The 15,778-nt window shown below is 35.8% G+C and overlaps 1 protein-coding gene across 1 annotated transcript in view; it reads right to left on the reverse strand.

The window, feature by feature from the left end:
• The window catches only part of Snoo (Sno oncogene), a 111,656-nt gene that overhangs the window by 23,525 nt on the left and 72,353 nt on the right, over positions 1-15,778 (reverse strand). Inside the window, exon 3 of the mRNA XM_090159745.1 lies at positions 13,954-14,255. Within this exon, the coding sequence (XP_090015871.1) occupies positions 13,954-14,255 (302 nt within the window). The remainder of the gene's footprint in view (positions 1-13,953; positions 14,256-15,778) is intronic.

Below are 15,778 nucleotides of genomic sequence, written 5' to 3' on the forward strand. Positions count from 1 at the left end.
TTCCCTGACTTAAAACACTTTTTTTTCAATACCCTGACTTTTAGATCAATTTTCAAACTCCCTCTCTGAACCATTTAAAAATTAACGACTTTTTTTAATATTCTTATAATTCCCTAAGTTTTAGACTTATTTTCAAATTCCCGGACTAAACCAGGTATATCATGTCAAAACTGTCGTTATTATTAGAAAAACGAATCCATACCTCTACTTGGAATGCTTATCGCTGCAGATTTTCGTCTCGATGTAGCTGATGGTTTTTTTTTGACTTAACAAACAACCACGTGAGAGGGGAGCGCGTGCAAAGGGGATATTTTATATCGTAGGCGGGGCCAAAGCCGTCAGCGTTATCTTACCATACGCGATACGGCAGGATAAGCATAATAATAATCAGTTAAGTTAGAAGAAACCACCTATGGAATGTGAGAAGGATGATAAAATACGCGAAAAAGTAGATTAGTCCATAATTAAAAGGGATAATATAGATAAATCCTAAACAAATTTGAAGAAATTAAAAAACTTACTACTAACTCGTACCCAATAATAATCAGCTAGGCTAATACCCAAGGCACCACCTTATAGGCCCAATTCATCTAGCGACTTTTAATGTCATTAATTCAGGTGGCCGGGTTACAATGCGTAGGAGGGTGGTGACAAGCCCTGCATGCCACGCGAGCCAACAGCTCCCTACACTAACTATTCCAAGTAGAGGTATGGATTCCATCTAGAAATAATATTTTTTAACACCATACCCAATTCTTCCTATTTTCTAAAGAACTAAAGTACAACTCTGCGTAAAATGAACACTTTTCTACCGATAATTTATACCCAGAAGGTCGAGGTCCTGGCGATACATTCACGTCAATAGCCATTACGCGTGGGAGTTAGATGGTAAACAAAGTCGGAAGAAAGCGAAATAGCAGATATGTTCTTGTAGGGGTCAACCAACCATCGGGGAAATCGGAAACGAAGGTTGGCGTCCCACGTGGCGGAGGGGTCAGAGCCACTTCATTCCGAGACTGTTCCAGATAAATTCTCACCCTCGCTTTTAATGGCGAAGAACGTGGCTAAGCCTCGGCCGCAGTTGGAACCGAGGTTTTAACTCTGTCAGGATCCCTTTTCAGTTTTATTGCCGGGCCTCTCCCGAGAGAAATGGCCGAGCGGCAGACCCCAGATTTGGCCCGCCGTGAATTGCCAAATGTTTTTGGGGCCTCCAACCCACCCATTTCTATACTATTTCCCACTGTTTTTACGAGCCTCGGTCGCTAAAAACGAGGAACCGCACCGTTACTCCCTCTCCCTCGTTTTTTTAAGTCCGGCGCGTCATACATGACGGCCGGAATTATACTCCGATCGGTGCCTACGTCATTATTAAGGCCCGTGCAAGAGGTATTTCTTCAATTAATTTCTGGCCTTTTAGTTTAATAATTCCGGCCACTAGGTTCCCTCCCCACTATCTAGTAGCGATGGAGGTTAAACTGACAAGTTGTGAGAAATATTAATTTCATTCCTAGTTTTAGTTTAACTAATTTAAAATATGTTTATATTAAATTAAGAAAGTAAATTTAAAAAATTAAAATTAACAAGTAAAATTAAATTTAAAAAGTAAAATTAAAATTAATAAGTAAAATTAAAATTAATAAGTAAAATTAAAATTAATAAGTACAATTAAAATTAATAAGTACAATTAAAATTAAAAAGTACAATTAAAAAGTACAACTAAAATTAAAAAGTACAATTAAAATTAAAAAGTAAAATTAAAATTAAGAAGTAAAATTAATAAAATTAAAATTAAGAAGTAAAATTAATAAAATGAAATATATTAAATAAAAATTAAGAAATCAAATTAATATTAAACACAAATATAGAAATTGAATTAATATTAATCACAAATAAGCAACTAAAAAATTTAATATTAATTACAAATAAGCAACTAAATAATTTAATATTAATCACAAATAAGCAAATAAATAAATAAATATTAAATGCAAATAAATTATTTAAGTGACGAATGAACTTAAGCGCCGGACTGTATTTTACTTCTTGGCAACTTGTTTTATTTTCGGGGGCGATACCCTTTTACGTTTTCCGACACGTTCAGCTGGACGAATTTTTTCGCTTTATTTATACGAGGTTAGGTCACCCAGTTGATTCAAGACTCGAATCTGATTTTTACATTTCACCGCCCACACCACCCGCCCCTTTCCAGCTATAGGATCCCGAATTACGAAAAAATGCGAAGCCCTAATTCTTCAAACCAAAACTATCAATTTGAAACTTTAGAGCAACACAAGCTGGCAGATTTAAAAAAAAATGCTTTTATCGTAAAGTAACCAATTTAGTAATACCAGAAGTATATAATACATTTCTTACGAGAAAGAAGTCACCATCTAAGTCTTAAAAATGAAATATGTCCCCTCGAAGGCTCCAGGCAATTTTCAAAACTTAAAAATCACTATATTTAAAGTCAATTAAATTAATTAATTAAGATTACACAATACTGGTAATATCAGGAATGTATTTATTTGTCAGGTTTGCCACAGTTTTTTCACTTTCAAATTCACTGACTTTTCCAAGTCTTCCATGATCCTCTCCGGAGATTTTCCCTGACTTATTTTGTGCCAATTTTTTTATCCTATATATTAGTAAAGGTTTCCTGACATTTCCCAGAATTTTACACTAATTCCCTGATTCAAATTCTGACTTTTCATGAATTCCAGGTGCCGTAGCAACAATGATTTGAAACGTGCCCGCAGAACATAGTCATTATCTCCAAGAATAAATATATACATTATTAATAATATTTAGAGCATTTAAACGAATTATTTTTATGATTATAATTTGTGAAAAATTACACCATGGTTTTACGATAAAAGTTCGGAATTATCTGTTGCCTCGAACAAAGATAATCTAGACTACGTACCCTCGAAACAGTTGTGTTGTAAATAAATATTTGTAATAATGTAATGTAATAATAATGTATTTATTGCATACTTTCATGAACACAAACCAGAAGGAAGTGCTTAGTCATGATATGAATTTTAAGCCGTAGCACAGAAATTTTATTTACATTGTCTATTTTTATACAATATATTAGCTATATTTGAAAATATATGTTATAAAATACGGGAGGTCACGTCACTCGCTATAGTTATTGAAAATAGAGAGCGCGCGCTCGAGTCGATTAAGCTTTCGGGAATTTGATGGCCACGTGCGAAACGCGCGTGCCAACAAAGTTCTAAAAAGTTCAAGCTCGTGACGCCGAGAAAAACATTTTATAATTTAATTTTTTTCATTGCTTTATTTTACAGAAACACCTATTCAGGGTTGCCACAGCTTTTTTCACAATCAAATTCCCTGACCATCTAGAGATTTTCCCTGACTTATTTTGTGCCAAGATTTGGTATTTTTTAACCTATATTTTAGTAAAGGTTTTCTATTTGCACCCGAAATTAAATTCCCTGACATTTCCCTGATTTTTAGACTAATTTTTAAAATTCCTCGACTTTTCCCTGATTTTTTACCCATATTCAAATTCCCTGCGCAACTGTGGTGTAATTTTTTCACTAATTCTATTAAAGTAGATAAAATTACATTAGCCAAAATTTAATACGTATTTAAATGACCCCTCTAAGCCGTAATTTTTACCGAATTACCTGACCCTTAATGGGTCTAAGTTACTTTAGATACAAAAATGTTGATAGTTACAGTTTAGTAGCCTGACATCGTTTCGGGCGTTCTTAACAAACGCATTAATTTAACCCTATACGTATATACAGCGAAAATGGTAGCGAGGTGGACGGGGTCGACGATGCCATTAGAGTAGCATTAGCTAATTGCCCGGCCGTAAGCCGAGAGCAACTGTATAGTGTCCAGGCTCCGAGTTGGGTCGGCCAATTCTCCAGAGTTTTAATCCTGCTTAAAAGGAAAAATACCTACATCTGGTAAACTAAAACTTAAAAGAGGTTAAAACGACCAGGGCAGCCAATTAACGAGAGGCAAAACGTCGGCTTTCAAAATTCAAAATTGCGACGCACTTCGATGCTGAAATTGGAGTCTTTCGCTCGAAATTAAGTAAGACTTCGATCTTACGTCCTACGCTTAATTTTCGGTACTTTGATTTGATTGCCAAGGTGTACGCCTGGTGCTGGGCGGGGGGGGGGGGAAAGGGTGGGGGAAAGAGGATTACATTTTCTCCATTTCCTATTTCATCCCAATTAGGGGTACGAATAATAGCGAAGCCAACAACAACGTGAAGGGTACTATTTCAAACGTCGCTCGTGTATTTCTCGGAATACAAAGCCGCTCGGTGCGGTAATTAAAAGATTTACGTTTCATTAATGCATGGTTTAATTAGAAATGCCGTACATTTCCCGATATTTGCACAATATTTGTATCCCCTTCCATAAAAACTTGTTGACGTTAAAGGTATTAGCAGGCCTGATACTCACTTACACAGTAGAATTTAGTGAGTTTAGTGACTAAAAACTTAAAAAAGTGACCGAAAAGTGACTAAATAGTGACTGAAAATCTACCAAAAATGGTTAAAGAAATACTGTTTTATTGAGTTTTTTAATAGTTACATAACCAAAATAGTAACTATATAACCATAGGAAGTTATATCACTTAGTGATAAAAAGTTTGTAGAAGTGGAATTAGCCTAAGAGATTTTTCAACCGCTTATTTGCTAATTAAAAATTAAAATTAAAAGCGAACGGAGTTTGATTATGTTTTATTATTTGAAAAAAAAAGGTTGTAAGACAGTTTTCTAACGTTCAATGCTAAGGAAATCTAAAAATTCGAAAAAGTGATAAATAGTAACTTATTTTGGGAAAAGTGACTTTTAGTGACAGATATTAAAAAAAGTGATTTTAAGTGAGAAAAGTGACTCAGTATCAGACCTGTAATAGTTAGTGTAGGGAGCTGTTGGCTCTCGTGGCATGAAGGGCTTGCCACCACCCTTCTACTCATTGTAACCCGGCCACCTGAATTATTGGCTTTAAAAGTCGCTCGATGACTAGGGCCTAAGGTGGTGCCTTGGGTATTATTATTTATTATTTATTTATTTATTTTAATTTAAATTTTGATAAATTTTACAAAGCAAACAATGGGCGTTGAAAAACAAGATTGTTTTTAATTAAAAAAATTGTTTTGTATCGATAAGGGTTATTAGATGGTTAATCTTAAGTCGTTTCGTTAAGTAGGATTACGATTTTTAAAGGACAAGGCTTTAGTTTGATGGCAATATAATTTATCTGTGAAAGAATGGGTAATTAAAAAAGCCAAAAGTTGGACGAAAGCCGAGGGGGTTGGAGGAGGGAAGCGAGAATAGAAAATTTAATGGAGGATGAATTGTTAACAATGGAAAGCTGCCGACTAAAGGGACGCGAGGTGGACCGGGTTTCGCGGAAAAGAACGAAATGTTTTGAAACTTGATTAGAGAGAAAAGGGTTGAATGGAATTCTGGGAAAGGGTCGGATGGGGCGCGCCGGGTCAAACAAGCCCGGATCCGGTATCCGAGGGGTCGGTCGGCGAGATCAAAGAGAGCCTCCTTTAGGGGAGGATGGGCCGAACCCAACGCCCCTAATCCTAAAAGGTTTTAATCCTTTACTAATTAAGATGGAACTTTGGGAGCAGATGACTGAAAATACAAACGGGGCAAAAAAAGTGGGAATCTGCATTATTTTTAGCTAGGCGTTGAATTAACCCCGATCGAGAACCATCAAACTAGTGTTGCAAGTCAGAAAAATTTCCGGAAAATGACCGCGGCCTTATTTCCGGAAATCTTATCGTATTTTTCCGAAAAATTTAAATAAAGCGTCATTTTCGCCTCATTTTTTCGAATCTAAAAGTAAAACTAAACCTCTAGATTAGTTTTAAACTGATTAACAATGTCACACTATTAATGTTTAGTAGTATTTTTACTGATATTAGACATTTTATATCGATAAAAAGTTAAAAACATTAAAAACCTTTAAAAGTTTCAATTTTCCGATTTGCGGAAAATTTTCCGCATTTTATTTTTCCGGAAAATTAACAACACTACTTCAAACCAACCTACTCTTCCATTCCTAATTTATATGGGACTCTATTAATCGACCCTTTTAAATTATTTCGTTGCGAAAGAGGGCTAGCGTTTTATCTTTAAAGTGCTTCGCTAGTAGATTTAGCGGCTCCAAAAACTTGACCGTAGGATCTGAAACAGTAGCTAAGTTCGGAGCCCTACCATTCCAGGATAGCGTTCTTGGCGGGGGACTTCGTGATCTAACCGGGCAAACATTTATTAATAATATTATCTCCGTCCACCGGGGGAAGATAGAGACCTTCCTAAGCGTGCGGAGAAAAAGCTAGTTTGGGTTTTCGCCCCGGGTCGTCGTCATGGTAACGGGATATACTCGCTGAAGCTTTTATTGGGTTTCAAAAGACGAGAAGAAAATATACACAATTCTCTGAATTTCATCTTAATGGCGTTTAGCATCTCTTCCGGGAACGGACACATACCATGCAATATACCCTAACTACTCTTACTCGTAAAAGATAGAAAATGCAATGGATTTAATTACAAATATGTTCGTAACGTCAATAACTACGAGCTGAGTGTGTTATTAGTCGTTTTTGTTTAAAAAAATTAATTAAATTTAATATATTTTTGATTTAATTGATTTTTAAGAAAAGTTACGCCTCTTTTTCTTGAAAAAATATTAATAATTCGCGTGTAGCGGTAATCTATACTAGTAGGCCTATATAAATTAATCTTAATTAAATTTAGTTACTGCTTGTAATTTAGCTTGCTAGTGTAATTGTCGATTAAACCGCAATTGATTAAACCGACCAAATCGAAATTGATTAAACCGACCAAATCGAAATTGATTAAACCGACCAAATCGCAATTGATTAAACCGACCAAATCGCAAGTGATTAAACCGACCAAATCGCAAATGATTAAACAGACCAAATCGCAAATGATTAAACAGACCAAATCGAAATTGATTAAACAGACCAAATCGAAATTGATTAAACCGACCAAATCGAAATTGATTAAACCGACCAAATCGAAATTGATTAAACCGACCAAATCGCAAATGATTAAACCGACCAAATCGCAAGTGATTAAACCGACCAAATCGCAAGTGATTAAACCGAATAAATCACAATGGATTAAACCTCAACTGATTTAACCGAATAAACCTCAACTGATTTCATCAATCAAATGACATAAAATCAGGCCACCCTGGGAGCAGACTCGTTAGGCGTAGCGTCTTGTAGCGAGAGGGGAACCTAAAACCGGGTCTTAGCAAACAATATTTGTACGCGTGAAAAATATCTAAATTAAGGAAAAAAGAACAGAACAGACTAAAGGCGAGAGAAATTCAAAACCCGCTCGCCGGACAAAGAATTGCCTCCGTCAAACGCTTCCAATTTCCCCGAAAAGACAGCTTCACACTCGATATTTTAATAGAACGGGTTAAGAAGCCCACTTTTTACATCCTAACCAACGTGGCATTTTCCGGACGCCATTGTTCTTCAAATCCCAGGTACTCTAACAATGGACAACATTTACCCGACGCTTCTTACGGCTTTAACTGTCGAGCGGTTCAATGGATCCTTCTCTCCCACATTAGTTACTCGGGCCGAGGGGGTTCGACAAAGGAGAATTCGGGACACCGAAATACCTGGTGACAAATAATAGCGATCGAGTCAAAAAATAGTCTGGAAATAAATTGGCCGAGGCACGGGAACGCCTCGAGGCCGTCATTTACAATGTTACGCCGGGGGCTCGATTGTGCCACTAACACCTTTACCACTCCTTCAATATCAATCGAATACATTTTTCATCGAGTAGCTCAAAATCCCCCCCCCATAAATAAAGTAACAAACGGCGCCGATTTTTTATTATTGGCCTATTGACGCCCCGAAAGAGGGTCTACCCTCACTCGATTTATAATATTTTTACGGAGCTTCGATATTATAGGGCTTTAGGTTTTCCACGTCTCCGAACGCGTTCATTCCGGGGACTGGCTTTTTCAATATTTCATGTCAAAAGGATTTTTATTTACGAATAATAGTATTTTTTTTTATTAAATATTATATCGTTTTTTTTTTCCTTTCTTCGGCAGTTTAAACTTGTTAAGCTTCTTTTTGCCCTTAAAAAGAAGCTTATCTTGTTAAGTCTCGATACGTGTAAGAGTTTGTGACGTCGGTAATACGCGCCAATATTAACTCCGCGTATGACGTACTACGCCGCGATATAAGTCCCAAATGACCAAGAGCATCTTAAGACGTCACTTCAATTTCTTTGGGTATTAGCCTAGCTGATTATTTTTTTTATTTATAATATCACAAGTAACGTCATAACAGGGTTGCCACAGTTTTTTCACAATCAAATTCCCTGACTTTTCCAGATCTTCCCTGACCATCTCCGGAGATTTTCGCGACTTTTCCCTGATTTTTAGACTAATTTTTAAAATTCCCTGACTTTTCCCTGATTTTTAGACTAATTTTTAAAATTACGACTTTTCCCTGATTTTTAGACTAATTTTTAAAATTCCCTGACATTTCCCTGATTTTTAGACTAATTTTTAAAATTACGACTTTTCCCTGATTTTTAGACTAATTTTTAAAATTCCCTGACATTTCCCTGATTTTTAGACTAATTTTTAAAATTCCCTGACTTTTCCCTGATTTTTAGACTAATTTTTAAAATTCCCTGACTTTTCCCTGATTTTTAGACTAATTTTTAAAATTCCCTGACTTTTCCCTGATTTTTAGACTTAATTTTTAAAATTCCCTGACTTTTCCCTGATTTTTAGACTAATTTTTAAAATTCCCTGACTTTTCCCTGATTTTTAGACTAATTTTTAAAATTCCCTGACATTTCCCTGATTTTTAGACTAATTTTTAAAATTCCCTGACTTTTCCCTGATTTTTAGACTAATTTTTAAAATTCCCTGACTTTTCCCTGATTTTTAGACTAATTTTTAAAATTACGACTTTTCCCTGATTTTTAGACTAATTTTTAAAATTCCCTGACATTTCCCTGATTTTTAGACTAATTTTTAAAATTCCCTGACTTTTCCCTGATTTTTAGACTAATTTTTAAAATTCCCTGACTTTTCCCTGATTTTTAGACTAATTTTTAAAATTCCCTGACTTTTCCCTGATTTTTAGACTTAATTTTTAAAATTCCCTGACTTTTCCCTGATTTTTAGACTAATTTTTAAAATTCCCTGACTTTTCCCTGATTTTTAGACTAATTTTTAAAATTCCCTGACATTTCCCTGATTTTTAGACTAATTTTTAAAATTCCCTGACTTTTCCCTGATTTTTAGACTAATTTTTAAAATTCCCTGACTTTTCCCTGATTTTTAGACTAATTTTTAAAATTACGACTTTTCCCTGATTTTTAGACTAATTTTTAAAATTCCCTGACATTTCCCTGATTTTTAGACTAATTTTTAAAATTCCCTGACATTTCCCTGATTTTTAGACTAATTTTTAAAATTCCCTGACTTTTCCCTGATTTTTAGACTAATTTTTAAAATTCCCTGACTTTTCCCTGATTTTTAGACTAATTTTTAAAATTACGACTTTTCCCTGATTTTTAGACTAATTTTTAAAATTACGACTTTTCCCTGATTTTTAGACTAATTTTTAAAATTCCCTGACATTTCCCTGATTTTTAGACTAATTTTTAAAATTCCCTGACTTTTCCCTGATTTTTAGACTAATTTTTAAAATTCCCTGACTTTTCCCTGATTTTTAGACTAATTTTTAAAATTCCCTGACTTTTCCCTGATTTTTAGACTAATTTTTAAAATTCCCTGACTTTTCCCTGATTTTTAGACTAATTTTTAAAATTCCCTGACTTTTCCCTGATTTTTAGACTTAATTTTTAAAATTCCCTGACTTTTCCCTGATTTTTAGACTAATTTTTAAAATTCCCTGACTTTTCCCTGATTTTTAGACTAATTTTTAAAATTCCCTGACATTTCCCTGATTTTTAGACTAATTTTTAAAATTCCCTGACTTTTCCCTGATTTTTAGACTAATTTTTAAAATTCCCTGACTTTTCCCTGATTTTTAGACTAATTTTTAAAATTACGACTTTTCCCTGATTTTTAGACTAATTTTTAAAATTACGACTTTTCCCTGATTTTTAGACTAATTTTTAAAATTTCCCGACATTTCCCTGATATTTAGACTAATTTTTAAAATTCCCTGACATTTCCCTGATTTTTAGACTAATTTTAAAAATTCCCTGACATTTCCCTGATTTTTAGACTAATTTTTAAAATTCCCTGACATTTCTATGATTTTTAGACTAATTTTTAAAATTCCCCGACATTTCCCTGATTTTTAGACTAATTTTTAAAATTCCCTGACTTTTCCCTCATTTTTATACCCATATTCAAATTCCCCGACTTTTCCAGATACCGTGGCAGCCCTGCATAATGACCAAGAATGAAATCAGATACCTCAGAACATGAGCCTATATTATATTTCACTTTCACCCGGACGATCGCTACGAAGTATGCGGTGGTGGTCCCAAAGACTAATACAGTGATTTCAGTATCACGTGACACGACGTCAATCAAAGAATATAAAGCTTTATATTCTTTGCGTCACCTATGCTTTTTGCCATAGAGAAAAAATCCCGCACAAAATGGCGGCCATAGCCAAAGCTACGAACTGAAACTACTCTATACTATTGCCACCATATTCGTAGGTACCCGAATGTATTCTTGGAATATATTCCAAAAAAAACTGTCAGATTCCAAAGCATCTTTCGGTGTAATGTTCAAGGTCATTCCGGTACATGTTCACTCTCGAAACCTATTTTAAAGTCCAAGGTCAGCCGAGAAACGGGGAAAATATAACGTTCTGAAAAAGCTTCGTTACCAACATGACAAGAAAATTGGTCGAAAGAAACAGGCGTATTGTTGAAAAAAAAACTCACGTGGACCTTAGGAGATATCTCTTAAGCCTTTGCTATCGGTACAAAAGAGTGGTATTTCTCAAACTGATCGTTGCTTCTTTCTCGACGACAATCAATTACGCGTAAGCCGATTTGAGAATATTTTAGACGTAGTCCCAGCGCCACTTCCCTCGACAGGGTAGCGATTCGGAAAAAAAAAACATTTAACCCTTCGTCAAAATCTTCCCCACTTTCTAAAGTATGCTGTATGATCCGAGCTGTCTATTTTTTTAACCTTGTTACAACGACTAAAATACCATATAATTTCAGGGTGACCAGGGAAATGCTTTGAAAATTTTATAGGAAAAATAGGAATTTTAGAGGCGAATTATGGGAAAATATTGGAAATAAAATAGGCGAATTATGGGAAAAGAAAATATAGGAAACTAAATAGGAAAATATAGGAAACTAAATAGGAAAATAAATAGGAAAATATAGGATACTAAATAGGAAAATGTAGGATACTAAATAGGAAAATGTAGGATACTAAATAGGAAAATATAGAACACTAAATAGGAAAATATAGAACACTAAATAGGAAAATATAGAACACTAAATAGGAAAATATAGGACGGAAGGCATTGAAATATACATAAATTTAGTACTTTGACTGCTTTTCAGAAAGGTCAGTCAGAAGGTATATTTTTGGTATATAGTTAGGGTGACCAACGTGAGCAGAGTATTTTTCCAAATATAAAAATATTATAAATATAATATTTACGGAATTAATGAGTTATCGTTATTTCACTGAATACAATGGTTTGTTTAAAACAAAATGCCCGATAAATGTAGACAAACTCTTAAAAACACCAACTACAATCTACGAGCATAGTGAGAGGAAACGTAAGGAGGTAATCGTTTACAAAAGGGGTAAATTTCGGGTAGTTTCTGTCCAGGAGAACTCACTTGCTATTTTCGCTAGAGACCTGCACACTCACGGTCGCCTCGACAGAGTTGTCGGGACTCTGCGTAGTTCCGGGGCTTTCCGCCAGGTACACAGCAGGAACGGAATTGGAAGCGCTGCAGTCGGTGCGAGACAGTAGTAGACAAGATAGGACAGATAGAAGACAAGAAAGATCGAGGAAAGGTAGAGAGAAAGTAGAAGAAAAACAGAGTGAAGGAAATGAAACTTGGAGTGTTGCCTACGTTATTATAAAGGCCTAATAAGTCATTGGAGAATACTCGTCGATTACCGAGTACCAAAAAAACGCTAATTCGGGTACCCGATTACTCGAATAAGCTGCTCTCTAAACTCGTCGAGTATTGGTTTTTCCTATCCTCGTTGCTTCAAAGTTCAAAGAGGGGTTTTTATAACTTTTTGGGGGGGGGGGGCAATAAACGGTACTTACAAAGTTGTGGAAACTGGTTCATTTAAATTGAAGGAAATTCCTTTATACTCCTTTTAAATTTGATTTCATAATTTCTCGAATAAAACCAGCTCCTAATCAAGTACCCGATAACCCGACTCGTTAAAAATATTACTCGGGGTTTTTTATAGTTACTCGACTTGAATAAGAGAAAAATTCACCGTTATCGAGTACTCAATTACTCGACTCGACTTCAATATTACTCGACTCGAATACTCGATGAAAAATATTTGGTACTCGATAACCGACTCGATTGCCTAAAACCACTAATCGCACAGCCCTACCGCGAATGCCTTTGATCTGGTTCTAATACAAGCTAGGTGTGTAACCTTTTCCATTGACACAAAACAACAATTATTAAAAAAAAATTAATTAACGATGGGTTCCTTTTTCTTAAATTTTGGGAATTAAAATTCTTTAAAGGAGCTTTAAAAGTAAACTACATCAAACATTTTGTCGTTTTCCAATCTTAAAAGTTGAAACCTTCAGTGTTCCGAAGTGGTAAATGACAGGTGTCAAATAATGTGGAAAAAAGTGGTAAGACATGGCGAATAATACTTTTACTGGCTAATATGCCAAATAGTGGCAAATAATAAATTTTAATAAAAATAAAAAAATACGAAAGGAAAAATATATTTGGGCTATTTTAGACAAATATACTGGATTAGTTGCCAGGTTTTGGGCTAGAAACTCAATTATAGCCCAATCTAGTTATTTCAATTCGTCTGCTATATATTTTTAAGGTGTTTTTAAATTTTAATGGTTCTTTTGTGAAAAACTAAAACATTATCACACATGCAAGTGATGCTACATATCCGAAAGGTATTATTTACATCATTTAAATGCATTTAATGATTATTAGTCACATTTTGCCACTGACATGGACTCTATTCTAAAAAGTGACATTTAAGTAACACTGGAAACCTTGCCATTGCGTAGACGAGCGAACCTAGTGGCTGGAATTGTCGAAATTCCCCGCGACCGGGCCTTCATAATAACGTAGGCGACGATAGGAGTTAAGAATTCAAACGCGCGCTGCAGCGAAGGTTTTTAGGAGAAGGGGCGGTAACACGTCAAATGGGGGGAGGCGCCCAAATCTATATTAACCATAAAATCGTGGCGGGAAGCGGCGCGTGCATTCGGTAACGCCCACGAAGAAGCTGATCTGAAGTTTCCGTGCATAGACCCCATTACGGAAACACATATTCGACGCGCGGTATGCTTAAAGGAGTTTATGGCGTGGAAAAATATTAATCTACAGTACGAGAAAAAATTATGTAAAAAAAAACAAATGGCTCGATACCAGACGACCAGTTTCACGCGGCCAATCGTTGATAATAAGCGGAACGAGTGGTTGAGGCGACGACAACGCGACGCGATTGAGTTACCTTTCCGCTCGGGTGCGAGGACAAATATCCGGAAATTTAGCAAGCGTGTCTAATTTATGCACGGGCCAAATTATAGGGTTTACTCTCCACACGTAGCGTTTAGGCGTCGAGTTAAGTATAAATTGTTTAGTCGTCTACGGGCCAAATAATCTCAATAGTAACGTAATAATAATAATGAATGTTTTCCCTTTCGACGGAGAATGGACAAAGAGGAAGTGTCTTTTACCTGTCCGCGATGAAGCCGCCTCCAGGTAGGTTGACGAGTACTGGTTTTCCGTCCTTGCTAATGGCCGTCGTCGTGTTCCAGGGCTTGAAGGCGGACACGTTCATGGCCGAGGACAGCCGAGACCACGGCGAGTTGTACCAGTAGGCGGCGAGCGTGGCCGAGTCCAGGCTGACCATGCCCGGGTAGGTGAAGGGAAGACACTGCTGCTCCTCCGCCCCTCGAGATCGTTTGGCGACGGTCAGCGGCGGCGGGCTCGACGTGCCCACGCTGCACCGAGAATCTTCTTCCGAAGACGATTCCGCCTGAATAAACATCCAAATACACAATCATTAGTTTTATTTCCACAAATATCACTCAAATATTTTATTTTTCAGACGCAAATTATAAATGGCATCAGGAATCCATATCTCTACTTGGAATGCTTATCAACGTGAGAGGGGAGCGCGTGCAGAGGGGATTTTTTCTCTCGTAGGCGGGGCCAAAGCCGTCAGAGTGATCTTACCATACGTGATACGGCCGGATAAGCATTCCAAGTAGAGGTATAGATTCCTGATAGCATTCATTGCTCATTATATTTCTACAAATATAGGACTTTATAGGAATATTTTTATAAAATTATAGGATTTTATAGGACTACATATGCTATTTAATTTACTAACTTTATGCATTTAAAAACAAAATCTATATTTAGAGAAATAAATCTTTTATTTTCACTTTAAAAATAGAAACTATTTAACCATTTTATCACAAAAATATACTAGTAGCTAACCATGTTAACAATAACAAAAGTATAGACTAGAATGACTTGGTATAGGAATGTATCCTATAGCTAAATCTAGCAATTTAACTGAGTGGTTGGATTTGAAATGGGCAAAATATCAAAATTATAGGACTTTTGGGGGATTTTGCTAAAAATATAGGATGTTATAGGACATTTTTGAAAGTATAGGATTATAAAGGAATTATAGGACCTCTGGTGGCCCTGCAATAGGTTAAGATACGTTTAACTAACAAGAAAAATTGAATAGAAAGATTTCGAAAATATAGGATTTTATAGGAATTATAGGATCTCTGGGGACCCTGTATTTATAACATTAATAATGTTATAAATACCGTAAGACTTCCATTAATTAATTATTCATAATGATTATGAATAATCAATATACAATCCTCCAATATCAGTGTGTTTCGTAGAGGAATGTAACAGCTGCTAGTCTCACCACGGTAGTTTTTTTAAGTAGTCTATACATATGTTAAGAAGACACGATACGATAATGACCACGTGCTAGACAAGCCACTCCAACTCCAACCTAATCAAAATGACCTCGTCGTAATCACCAATTCGCCCTTTAACGATAGCTACGCAGGAGCGCGTCCACCCCCCCCCCAAACAATATTATTTCAGCATTGAGGGGGGGGGGGGCAAAAATTAAAACGAGATTAAAACCTAGACGTACTCCAAACGTTCAAAAAAATTAGAGCATCCAAAATAAAATATTAATATAATACAAAAAATATTTATCAGCACTTTCAATTGTTTGAATAAATACGCTTATCAAGAGTGGAAGTTAGGGGGGGGGGGTTAATAGGGGAAGAAGCTAGTGAGGAAACGATAGATTAGAGAATATCTCTCGTATGTGTTACGTAACTAGGCCAATTGCCGCCTACTGGGAATGGTTTTTAAATAGGAGCCAGATCCTCTGATAACCAGCGAATAGCAACAAGAACCAGACCGCGATGCTAGGAAATATAAACGCTTTGTTGATGTAGTTGCCTGTTCCGGGGAGAGATGGCGCCACTGATTCGCGACCCTTCCACTAAAATT

Source organism: Leiobunum rupestre, chromosome 10 (assembly GCF_980474605.1).
Source record: "Leiobunum rupestre chromosome 10, qqLeiRupe1.1.hap1, whole genome shotgun sequence".
Taxonomy (NCBI): domain Eukaryota; kingdom Metazoa; phylum Arthropoda; class Arachnida; order Opiliones; family Sclerosomatidae; genus Leiobunum; species Leiobunum rupestre.